At 44.2% G+C, this 12,934-nt stretch overlaps 1 protein-coding gene across 4 annotated transcripts in view; it reads left to right on the top strand.

Moving 5' to 3' along the window:
- Window positions 1-12,619, top strand: part of SUSD1 (sushi domain containing 1) — a gene marked incomplete at its 3' end in the record, with an annotated part of 124,087 nt that extends 111,468 nt beyond the window's left edge. For 3 of the 4 annotated variants that reach the window (XM_079927611.1, XM_079927610.1, XM_079927608.1), the window contains 2 exons: window positions 55-94; window positions 11,913-12,016. In XM_079927611.1, the coding sequence (XP_079783737.1) occupies window positions 55-94; window positions 11,913-12,016 (144 nt within the window). Of the gene's footprint in view, window positions 1-54; window positions 95-11,912; window positions 12,017-12,330 lie in introns of those variants that run through there. The other variant, XM_079927609.1, reaches the window with a different exon arrangement.
- Window positions 12,620-12,934: the final 315 nt, after the last annotated feature.

Genomic DNA, 12,934 nt, shown 5'->3' with positions numbered 1-12,934 from the left:
AAACTGAAATCACATGCCACCCAATTATATGTGTTGCTGTGTTTTCCTTTATAGGTGAGAAGAAGCTCCTGTGCAGTTTGGGCTCAGGTAAAAGGTAAAACCATTTTCTGCCTAAGACTGTTCTCCTTATTTCTCCTCTGTCCACTCTGCAGCATCAAGTGTATGTTAATGAGATTTCTTTTTAAATTGTCACAGGTGACAAAAACACATCTCAGACTAGCCTACAAAAAACCCTAGCTGAAAAGGATGAGGGGTGGGAACTTATGGAATTAGAACCAGAGTGGCATCACCAGGCCTCCAGAAACTGGGACTTGGGACTCAACACCAGAAGTAGGACTGTCCCTTTCTATCTGTCTCTATCTCCTCTCTAAGTGTGAGTTGGCCTCATTTTCTTCTACTATAAGCTACGTGGTGGTGGTGGTTGGGGGGGAACCAGCTGCCCCAGCTTAGCCACTTCAGTGGAAACAGACAGTTTTTCAATTCAGGGAGTCTCTTCTCCTAGCTAAGTGACTCTCCATTGGATGAATCACTATTAAGAGGAGATAGGGTAGTATGATTAGCCTACCTTGGGTTTGGGGCTTACTGGTATGGCTGGTTGGGGGCAGATCAATGTGATCAGCAACCTCACCAGGGTTGCATTGAGAGGGGGACATGATCCCCATCAGGAAGAGGCACAGAAAACCATGTTGGCAGACCAAAACAAAGAGCCACCAGGAGTCCACTACTTTCAACCATTTGGCTACTTAGCATGTGCACACACATACACATACACTGTTTAGAAAAGCACCCTCCATTAAGAAAGTGAAATTATCCTCCATACAACCAAAACTGGAACCCAAGGAGAAGACAGCTCAAAGGTGGGTCTCTTACTGAATCCAGCTCCAAGACCAGGGTTCCTGGGGGTGATCCGTCTCTCTTGATCCAATTAATCTAGATGTGCTTCTCATGATCTGTTAGCAATCTATGATTAATGGCAAACTTAACCATTCTCAAACCACAGTATATAATATGAAAGGGAAAGGTGGATAATCACAATCAGTACGTTCATTTAGAAAGGAAGAAAAGATAAAGAACCGTGCAGTGGCCAGGGGGCCCATAACAAGGACCACATCCTGCTGGACAGGAAAGGCAAGCACCTCCTGCCCTGGCAGCAGAATGGGTCACTTGGTCAGTTAGTTTGGCTGCCTCGGGCTCTGCCTGATGGGAGAGCAGCCTTGTCCCTTTCCTCCAGAGCCTTCCCTAAGAGAGGCAGAGAGAAGGAGCCCCACTGAATGCCTACAACTTAAACCGTCTGCTTCATGGGGGCAGTTATCTGGGTGGCGGAGTTGCCTCAGGGGTTGAGCAATCGCAGGTCCTTGTTTGCCAGGCTGGGATTCCCCTGGCAGTACATTTCTTTAAACCAGCCGGCAGCCAGCCACTGGATTTGATTCATAAGAATTCCATTAGTTTGTAGCTAATACCAGAAATCTTGTCAAGTTTATGACCTTTTGAGTCTGGAACTTTTCCTTGTGGTTCACGAATCCTAGCAACAGCCTGAGGAATTCTGCTCTTAGCCCAGAGTATCGGTTTAACTCCTTACATCCTGTCCTTCACCTCAGAGCATCATAAAACAATAGGCTGGGGTGCTTCCCAGGAGGGTCCAGTGGATGGTGCCTTACCATTGGGGGGTTTGTTACCCTGTGTGTAGAGGGCACCTAGCAGGAAATGTTTGGGAGGAACCTGGAGAAATAAGCTTCCTTCGTTTTCTGCTTATCCCCTAATCTCATTTCCCATGTCTTTATCTCTACTCACACCAAATTCAACAAGGGTAGGGGGCATGGATTTTCAACTGGGCAAGGCACATTACCTGACTGTCAGCCAGCCTGGATTGAAGATTGCCAGGCCGCAAGGGCCTCTCTCTCTTTTTTCAATTTTCTTGAGAAAATAATTTACATATAACGTCGTGTGAGTTTAAGGTGTACAATGTGATGATTTGATTCACGTACTTATTGCAAAATGATTACCGCAGTAAGGTTAGTTAATACCTCCATTACCTCACATAATCACCATATATATATGTAATTTATGTATATAGGTGTATGTATATATTTATATATATAATTTGTGTATAGGTATGTGTGAATATTTAAGATCTACTCTCCTAATATCTTTCAAGTGTGCAGTACAGTACTGTTAACTACAGTCAACATGCTGTACATTAGAATATGTCCCAGAACTTAATTATCTTACAACTGGAAGTTTGTACCCTTTGACCATCATCTCCCCATTTCCCCCACCCCCAGCCCCTGGCAACCACCGTTCTATTCTCTATTTCTATGCATTCAGCTTTTTTAGATTCCATGTATAAGTGAGATCATTCTGTATTTGTCTTTCTCTGTCTGACTTATTTCACTTAGCATCATAAGTGAGGGCCTCTTTTTTCTTTTTTTGCATTTTCTCGCTATATATTTTTAACATCTTTATTGAAGTATAATTGCTTTACAATGGTGTATTAGTTTCAGCTGTATAACAAAGTGAATCAGCTATACATATACATATATCCCCATATCTCCCCCCTCTTGCGTCTCCCTCCCACCCTCCCTATCCCACCCCTCTAGGTGGTTACAAAGCACCAAGCTGATCTCCCTGTGCTATGCGGCTGCTTCCCGCTAGCTATCTATTTTACATCTGGTAGTGTATATATGTCCATGAGTGAAGACCTCTCTTAACAAAGATGTGCGCTCTTACATTTCTGCGTGCAGATAGACTAAGCCCCCTTTCCTAGAATTGAATGATGGCCACAAAAAACAATCATGCATTCCGACATCTGGAAAATTTTCTGCCAATCCATTCCCTGCAGCTTTAAGGGCGGGATGGAGTTCCTACAGGAAAAGAGGTGCTTTTACCAGAAGAATGGAGATGTGCGAGCATCATGGACAGGCACAGATACAATAGCTTCCAGAATCCACTGCTTTCAGCAGCTGTTCAGTGTGATTAACAGACTCAAACTGGGTAGAAGTAATGGCCAAAGAGCTGGCTACAGTCATTCTACTGTGATTAAGTTAACAGGAAGGATTTTGCTTTGGAAATATCTAAGTGGCTTTTGGCCGCGCGTTTTTCCCCTCATGTTGAAAGAGAGTCTGAACCTTTGAATTCAAGCTACTGGAAAGAGCTGAGATAATAGAAAGCCCAGTTATGTTGAAATTTTGAAGGCAGCTCGAGCGGGTATACGTCTACATACAGAATGGGCTGTGCGCTCACCTGGCAGTCTCCTTTTGCCAAAATTTTGGAGCCTGCCATTTCAGAAAGTAATTTGGAGAGAACTAGAATCCAAATAAGTCCTCAAATTGTTTCAGTTTCACCCATGCCAAGCAACAGCCCCATTCTTGCCTTTGCCCTCTGATGAATTATGCTACTTGCCTTTTGCACATTGCCCCTAAAAGAGCTTTGTGATGGCTCTCAGGGAGCCAGCAGTCGGTTTGATGGGAAGTGCAGAGGCCTGGGCTTCTTTGCCCGAGTCCTGCTACTAATCAGCTGAGTGTCTTAGAAATTATATTTAACTTGGCTGGTTCTCTGTTGCCTTCCTCCAAAATCTCTGCGATCCCTTCCAGCCACAAAGTACTATGATACTGTGCTTTCTTGAGTCACAGAGCAAGGTCATTTGATATACGTGAGATGATGATAAACTGTCATCAGGGAACATCCGTTAGTCATAGGCCTGAAAGCTCTGAGTCATTAGTCACTACTCCTCTTTCCCATTTAGCCCACATTTTGCACTTGGGCAGACCTCTCTGATTGTCATTTCTGTGTTCACTCCCTGAGCAGAGGCCTTTGGATGGCTGGCCAAGCCTCTTTCTCCTCTCCCATCACAGTGTTCAGGTTTCCCTCTTCACTCGAGCCTACACTACCCCCTGACATGTTCCCTCCACAGTTCTCCAGTATTTCTTTTTCTTCTTTCCAAGGCCTCAGTTGGACACCAATGTACCCTTCTGATTGCATCTCTCATTCTTCTCCATTCAAAGCGATGTGGCAGCTCTTCTCTGGATATGGCCCTTGCTTTCTCTCCTTATGTCTTGTGTCTTGTGTCTTATGTCTTGCTCATACGATTATGTACTTACTTCCACCTGGATTGCCCTATAACCTTCCTGTAATTTCTGTTTATTACAACCCCACCTGTTCTTCAAGATTAAAATCAATGCCATCTCCTCCTTGACACTGTTTAAAATTTCCTCAACAGGGCAGGATCTCTCTCCCTCCCTCTCTTTAGCCATTCTGCCACACTTTTGAGTCACTGGTGTACTTGTTTTTTCTTACTAGATTTCATACGCTTGAGAGAGAGCATTTGAAGGCGGGAGCAGTGCCTGGCACACAGTAGGTGCTCAGTCAGAATTTATTGAATTGAGTTGAATGATTACTGGGGAACCAACCGTACAGTCTGGTGAGAAAAGAAGCATAGTGGGTGCAATACTTATCAAATAAGCCAGAGAAGATTAACATCAAGGTATAAGCTTAGTGTGTACATTATCTATGAATATGCTATGTGCATGCATGTATACACATAGACACTCACACTCATTTTATTTTTTTTAACATCTTTATTGGAGTGTAATTACTTTACAATGTTGTGTTAGTTTCTGCTATATAACAAAGTGAATCAGCTATATGTGTACATATATCCTCATATCCCCTCCCTCTTGTGTCTCCCTCCCACCCTCCCTATCCCACCCCTCTAGGTGGTCACAAAGCACTGAGCTGATCTCCCTGTGTGATGCAGCTGCTTCCCACTAGCTAGCTATTTTATGCTTGGTAGTGTATATATGTCAATGCTACTCTCTCACTTCGTCCCAGCTTACCCTTCCCCCTCCCCGTGTCCTCAAGTCCATTCTCTATGTCTGCATCTTTATTCCTGTCCTGCACCTAGGTTCTTCAGAACCTTTTTTTTTTTTTTTAAGATTCCATATATATGTGTTAGCATATGGTATTTGTTTTTCTCTTTCTGACTTACTTAACTCTGTATGACAGACTCTAGGTCCATCCACCTCACTACAAATAACTCAATTTCATTTCTTTTTATGGCTGAGTAATATTCCATTGTATATATGTGCCACATCTTCTTTATCCATTCATCTGTCAATGGACACTTAGGTTGTTTCCATGTCCTGGCTATTGTAAACAGACCTGTAATGAACATTGTGGTACATGACTCTTTTTGAATTATGGTTTTCTCAAGGTATATGCCCAGTAGTGGGATTGCTGGGTCATATGGTATTTCTATTTTTAGTTTTTTAAGGAACCTCCATACTGTTCTCCATAGTGGCTGTATCAATTTACATTCCCACTGACAGTGCAGGAGGGTTCCCTTTTCTCCACACCCTCTCCAGCATTTATTGTTTGTAGATTTTTTTTTTTTTTTTAGCGGTATGCAGGCCTCTCACTGTTGTGGCCTCTCCCGTTGTGGAGCACAGGCTCTAGACACGCAGGCTCAGTGGCCATGGCTCACGGACCTAGCTGCTCTGCGGCATGTGGGATCTTCCCAGACTGGGGCACGAACCCGTGTCCCCTGCATCAGCAGGCGGACTCTCAACCACTGCGCCACCAGGGAAGCCTTGTTTGTAGGTTTTTTGATGATGGCCATTCTGACTGATGTGAGGTGATACCTCATTGTAGTTTTGATTTGCGTTTCTCTAATGATTAGTGATGTTGAACATCCTTTCATGTGTTTGTTGGCAATCTGTATATCTTATTTGGAGAAATGTCTATTTAGATCTTCTGCCAATTTTTGGATTGGGTTGTTTGTTTTTTTGATATTGAACTGCATGAGCTGCTTGTATATTTTGGAGATTAAACCTTTGTCAGTTGCTTCGTTTGCAAATATTTTCTGCCATTCAGAGGGTTGTCTTTTCGTCTTGTTTATGGTTTCCTTTGCTGTGCAAAAACCTTTAAGTTTCATTAGGTCCCATTTGTTTATTTTTGTTTTTATTTCCATTTCTCTAGGAGGTGGGTCAAAAAGGATCTTGCTGTGATTTATGTCAAAGAGTGTTCTTCCTGTGTTTTCCTCTAAGAGTTTGATAGTGTCTGGCCTTACATTTAGGTCTTTAATCCATTTTGAGTTTATTTTTGTATATGATGTTAGGAAGTCACACTCATTTTAAACCTTCATAATAGTGGTAGGAAGAATTCTAATATGGCCTCACAAATTCCTGGTCCTTGGGGTACGCCCACTTTCTCTCAGTTATTCATTCAAAGGCCATTCTAGTTGTTGCTGTGAAAGGATTTGAAGATGTAATTAAAGTCCCAAATAGGGAGATTATCTGGATGGACCTGACCTAATCACATTAGCCCTTTAAATCTGTGTCTAGAAGTCAAAGACAGGGGAAATTGGAGATTCCAAGGGAGAGATGGATTTGACATAAGGGTTTCTCCTACTGGCTTTGAAGATGGAGGGGACCACGTGGCAGGGATGCGGGCAGCCTGTAGGAGCTGAGTGGCCCCTGGCTGACGGCCAGTAAGAATATGAGGACCTCAGTCCTACAACTGCAAGGAACTGAATTTAGCCCACAACGTGCATGAGCTTGGAAGCAGATTCTTCCCCACAGCCTCCAGAGGGAAATGCAGCCCTCTCAACATCTTTATTTCAGCCTTGTAAGACCCTGAGCTGAGGACCCAGTCACAGTGTGCCTGAACTTCTGACCCATGGAACTATGAGCTAATAAATGGCTGCTACTGCTAAGTTTATGGTAATTTGTTAAGCTGCAATAGAGAATGAATTCAATAATGTTGTTGACTCATCAGGCTTTACTTATCTCTAAATTAGTTTTCTGCTTTGATCTCCTTTGCCATCTCCTACTCCACAGGGGATTCAAGCAAGGGAACCCTAGAATAGCAGAGAGAAATTTAACACACTAAATAGAAGTCACAGTGCTAATTATTTGTGCCTTTTGGAGAGCAGAATTGTTGCTTTCAGGAAATGACCCTGCTGGTGTAAATTCATGAAAAAATGTCCACAGCCATAGGAAGTCCTCAAGCTGTCACGAAGTCTGAGAGTAGGAATAGGGCCTTTCTAACTGGCTCTTCAACACCTGTGATATTTCCATTAGTGAAAAGGTTCAAGATAAGCCCAGGGAATCCCTATCACTCTTCCTGAGCACTATACCTCTTCAGGGAGCCACCCTACAGAGACTGGTGGAGTTTAAGCCTCATGGATTTACTCGCTTTAAGAATGAATCACTGGGGGCTTCCCTGGTGGCGCAGTGGTTAGGAATCCGCCTGCCAATGCAGGGGACACGGGTTCGAGCCCTGGTCCGGGAATATCCCACATGCCGCGGAGCAGCTAAGCCCGTGCGCCACAACTATTGAGCCTGCACTCTAGAGCCTGCGAGCCACAGCTGCTGAGCCCGCGTGCCTAGAGCCCGTGCTCCACAGGAGAAGCCACTGCAATGAGATGCCCACGCACCACGGCCAAGAGTAGCCTCCACTCACCATAATTAGAGTATACCCGTGTGCAGCAACGAAGACCCAAAGCAACCAAAAGTAAAAACAAATAAAATTAAAAGAAAAAAACCAATAACTTTAAAGAAAAAAAAAAAAAGAATGAATCACTGGGGTGGGATAGGGAGGGTGGGAGGGAGGGAGACGCAAAAGGGAAGAGATATGGGAACATATGTATATGTATAACTGATTCACTTTGTTATAAAGCAGAAACTAACACACCATTGTAAAGCAATTATACCCCAATAAAGATGTTAAAAAAAAAAAGAATGAATCACTGAGAATCTGGGATATAACACATGGCTCACTCACTTGGGTTTCTAAAAGGATATTCTACAAGTGATTGAGAAGAAAAATAAGTATGGTTTTATGGCATGTGACCATGGAAGGGAAGGTAACCAGAGGATGGCAAAACTCTGAAAAATGTAATTCACATTGGCCAGTTATACATTTTCTCAGTAAGGAATTAATGTGGGAAGTCCCTAAAGAAGCATGTGGTTATACCATGATTGGATTGACTCATGTTCACAGAGTACATATATAATGTAGAAAAAAAGACGTATAACCAGGAACTGTTCTACCAGCAAGAATTGTGCCTGGAGCTACAACCCAAGTCATGTTATACAGAATGAATAAAGATGATTTCCCAGTACATACCTCGAGAGTAAGGAATCGTTGGGCTTCCTGCTAAGGGTGAAAGATGTCCTCTTTGATATTTGAAAACTAGAGAAGAGCTAACTGCTCTCCATACATTAAAGTCTTCTGCCATGGATGAAGCACTAAATTCTAGCAGGCTCATACAATTTGCAAATGAGATGGATAAACCACTGCAAGTGATCTTTGAGGAATCTTGACGAAGAAGTGAAAAGTGGGAAGGCAGAGGATGAGCAAAGGGCATGGAACTTTGTGAAAGGGAGGTAGATTTTGCAAAGTGTGCATGATGATAACTTGAAGTCAAGGCCAGGCACGGTCTTTAAGAGATGGCTCTGTGTCCACCTGGGAGAAGAAGCCGTAGTTCCCAGCAGTCAGTATGGGAGCTATGAGCAGATTGGATGAAACTGCTCTTCTTTCTTCTGGCACAGAGTCACTAAATGGTCAGGGAACTGTGGCAAGCACAATGGATTTTGACTTCAGCCAATACTTAACAATGCCTGGTGGACAGTGTGGGGAAATGAGGGCTAGGTGTGAGCTTACTGTGAGCAGTAAGCTCACAGTACTGTGAGCTTACTGTGCTGTTTTAATATCTAGTAATTCAAGTCACTCCTTTAATTTTTTTTCTTTATTAATTTCTAATTTAACCAGAACTCCTCCTCCCGTTTTATAATATGGCTTCTTAAAAATGTCAAGGCTTTTTTCTTCTGAATACCAAAAGTAGCCAAACAATACATGCCATGTTTTTCTAGAAAGTCTCTCTCTTTTTTTTTTTAAAGAATCAATTTTATTTATTTTTGGTTGCGTTGGGTCTTCCTTACTGCACACGGGCTTTCTGTAGTTGTGGCGAGTGGGGGCTACTCTTTGTTGCAGCACGCAGGCTTCTCACTGTGGTGGCTTCTCTTGTTGCGGAGCACGGGCTCTAGGCGTGCGGGCTTCAGTAGTTGTTGCACACAAGCTCAGTAGTTGTGGCTCACGGGCTCTAGAGGGCAGGCTCAGTAGTTGTGGCACACGGGCTTAGTTGCTTCGTGGCATGTGGGATCTTCCCGGACCAGGGATCGAACCCGTGTCCCTTGCATTGGCAGGCGGATTCTTAACCACTGAGCCACCAGGGAAGTCCCTCTAGAAAGTCTCTTGACAACATTTTCTGAGGTAATGATTTGCCAGGCTCTTTAGCAAGAGATACGTTCCATGGCTGCTTTTGCTGGTGCCAGCTCTCCTGTAGAGTCTCCAGTAGAATCAAATTGCTCTCAACCTGGTTGTAGAGATCTGAGCAGTGCCGATCAGTAGAGCTCTCTGCAGTGATGGAAAGATTTTGAAGCTGTGTTGTCCAGTATGGTAGCCACTCACCACTTGTGGCTACTGGGCACTTGAAATATGCACTTAAAATAGTATGACTGAGAAACTGAATTTTAAATCTAATTTAATTTAAATTAATTTAGATTTAGATAGCTACATTGTGGCTAGCGGCTACTGTACTAGACAGCACAGAATCGATGATGAAAAAGTTAAGTAGCTTGAACGGTTCTCAAATGTGCTACATTTACTGCCAGGGAAATAAGTCATCTATATTTTGAGGGTCTCAAGTCCAGGGGCTATTTTTCCTCTTAAGCCCCTCTCCCCTTACGGTAACAGATGTTTGCTTTTGCTGTTTTCAGCTCTTCAATGGCAGTGTTGGATTACCCAGGGGGAGCAGTAAGCATATGCCTGGTGCATTGGTAAAAGGAGGGTACAGACAAATGAAATACAGTTGGCCCTTCATATCCGCGGGTTCCACATTCATGGATTCAACCAACCGTGGATTGAAACTATTCAGAAAAAATAATTCCAAAAAGTTCCAAAAAGCAAAATTTGAATTTGCTGCACACTGGCAACTATTTACCTAGCATTTATTGAATATGTTGTATTTACAGCTATATACATAGCATTTATGTTGTATTAGGTATTATAACTAATCGAGAGATGATTTAAAGTATACAGTAGGTTATAAGCAACTACGACACCTTTTTATATCAGGGACTCGAGCATCTGAGGATTTTGGTATCCAAGGGGGCCCTGGAACCAGTCCCCCATGGATACTGAGGGATGACTGTAATTTGATATTCCAACGACGACAACTGCAACAAATCATCTGGAAAAATTTGGAATTGATTGCACTCCCTTAAACTTATTCCATGACTTGGTGGTATTTTTATTTTTAATTCTATACATGCGAAGTCAGCCCCCCAAGATCTTCTCAATGTCTGGTGGCACCATCGTACAGATTTTTGTTCTTCCAAAGAGGAATTTGAGCAACCACAGCCCGAGGTCCCATAATAATCAGCCTGTGGAGGAAAGATCTGGACTAGCACCGCTGACTTCTGGGGGAGAACATGACCCACTCTGCTGCAGAAAGAGCTGGATTCAGATCTGCACTGGGAAAGTATGGTGCTGTGGTCCAAAGCAGACTCTGAAGCCAGGCAGCTTGGGTTTGCATCCTGGCTCTGTCATTTACTAGCTGGGTGACCTTGGGCAAGTTTCTTAACCACTCCATGTCTGGATTCGTCATCTATAAAATGTGAATAATAACAGTATCCAGTGTAATAATACCTGGTGCTATTATTATGGTACCCAGTGGGTGGTTAGGAGAGGTTTTAGAACAGTGTCTGGCACATAGTAAGTGCTAAGTAAGTGTTTGCAAGTTAAAATGAGATCTTTGGTTTAGAACATGATGCCCTGACTTAGTCACTTGGCCCAAATGTACAACTCAAATGTGCGCGTTTTTCAGTGAACAGCCAGGGATCTCTCTGGAGTTGACATGCGATGCACCTCTGAATAGAACATACGAATGTCTTTCAAAGAGCTTTTCCATCAATTTTCTTATTTTATCTTCATGGCAACCTGCTGAACAGAGCAGGGAGGTACTACCCTTGCTTCCTGTAGGGGAAATGACAGATGACTCTACCCAACAGAGAGGATTTGTTTGCTATGTTTGTTTTTCTTTTAAAGATTTATTTATTTTATTAATATTTTTATTATTATTTTTTTGGCTGCCTCGGGTCTTAGTTGCAGCACGCGGGATCTTTGTTGAGGCGTGAGGGATCTTTCGTCGTGGCATGCGGGCTCTTCATTGTGGTGCTCAGGCTTCTCTCTATTTGTGGCAGCGGGTTTTCTCTTCTCTAGCTGTGGCGCGCAGGCTCCAGAGCACATGGGCTCTGTAGTTTGCGGCATGCAGGCTCTAGTGGAGGCGAGCAACCTTAGTAGTTGTGGCGCGCGGACTTAGTTGCCCCGCAGCATGTGGGGTCTTAGTTCCCTGACCAGGGATCAAACCCGCGTCCCCCAGTGGCAGATTCTTTACCACTGGAGCACCAGGGAAGTCCCTGTTTGCTATATTTGATCACTGGAGCTACCATTTTTGGAGCAAAAGTCCAAACGACGTCAGAATGACATCTTCCTCGACGCAAAGGAAAACTGCCGGTAAAAATCGATCAAGTGTAATTGACTTGAGAGAAGACCAACACACACAACACAGGGTGCTGTATGTGTGTGCCCAACAAATCAACTTTTGTCCCTTGTAACTTGAATGTGGCCCAGTTTTACGCTTCCTTTTCAAAAATGTCGTGGAACGGTTTTTCCTGATGCCCTGGTCTCAGGGCCAACTGAGGGGGCACAGAAGAACTCTGGGCATTCTTGGGATGGTTTGTTAAATGGGGCCAACCTCTGGTTAAAAGAGAGCGAGGTCAGGTGGGTGTGCATCTCTGTGGAGGGCCGTGATTCTGTGCTCTGTGGGTTCAGCGTGTGGTTTTGTCCCGCAGATTCATCGCTCACGCTGCAGCAGATGGTAGGCGTTGGGCTAGGCTCCCTGGCTGTTGTGATTGTCCTCGCATTCCTCTCCTTCTCAGCAGTGTGGTATGTGTGACTGTCACTTTTGAGGAATGAGTGGAATGGAGGGAGGGTGGGGCTGGAGTCAGGAAGAACAGCTGGGATCGAGGAGGGTCAGAGGGGGAGTGCGGGAGGTTGTCCCAGGCTCAGCAGGTGAAAGGCACGGGTAACTCTGCACCTCAGGAGGGAGGGGCATGCCCTCCAGTCCCAGGAAGAGAGCAGGGTCAGTGATGGCGCCCTGACCACTCACGGAGCGGTGGCTCATCTCCTGTACCACTTCCCATGCACACAGGGGTGCACCGCAGGAGAACCTAAGTGTCAGTGAACTCTCTTTTCCTCCGCCATGTCTAGATTGCCAATGCTGCGTGAAGAGGATGCACTGCTGCTGGGGCAGATGTTATGACAGCTTCTCAGGTGTCTGCACAGAGGTCCTGTGTGTGCGTGGGCCTGCAATCCCATTCCTGGATTCAAGACGGTGACTATCTCTTTGGAATCCCCCAAAAGGAGGACACTCGGGAATTGTTGATGTCTTCCCTGCTACACGACTAGTTCTGTGTCTCTGAACTTGAGAACCTTGATGTACAATGTAATATTGACCACAGGCTACAGGTCACATGGACTGGCCTGTGTTCTCCTCTGAGTGATGCCTGAGAGTCAGCTCCTCTAGGCACTGAATGCAAGAGACTGTCTGCCTCTTCCTTTGTAGCATCTCTGTCATTAATTCAGAATCCATTCTTTTACAATAAGTAATGAGATAGACTGAAGTGTGGGCTAGAATTTGACTTTATGAAGGAGGTCATTGCAAAGGCTAGAGATCATTGACATAGGCAAATACGGTAAACACTTCAGAAGCCCTTTTCCGACAATTGGTTGACACACTAATTAGAAAGTATGCTAGCCTGGCCACTCCAGTAAGTTCCCTGCAATATCTGTTAGGCAGTGTTGCTTTGATACA

This window comes from Stenella coeruleoalba, assembly GCF_951394435.1.
Source record: "Stenella coeruleoalba genome assembly, chromosome: 7".
Lineage (NCBI taxonomy): Eukaryota > Metazoa > Chordata > Mammalia > Artiodactyla > Delphinidae > Stenella > Stenella coeruleoalba.
This window is presented reverse-complemented; position numbering and strand designations above follow the sequence as displayed.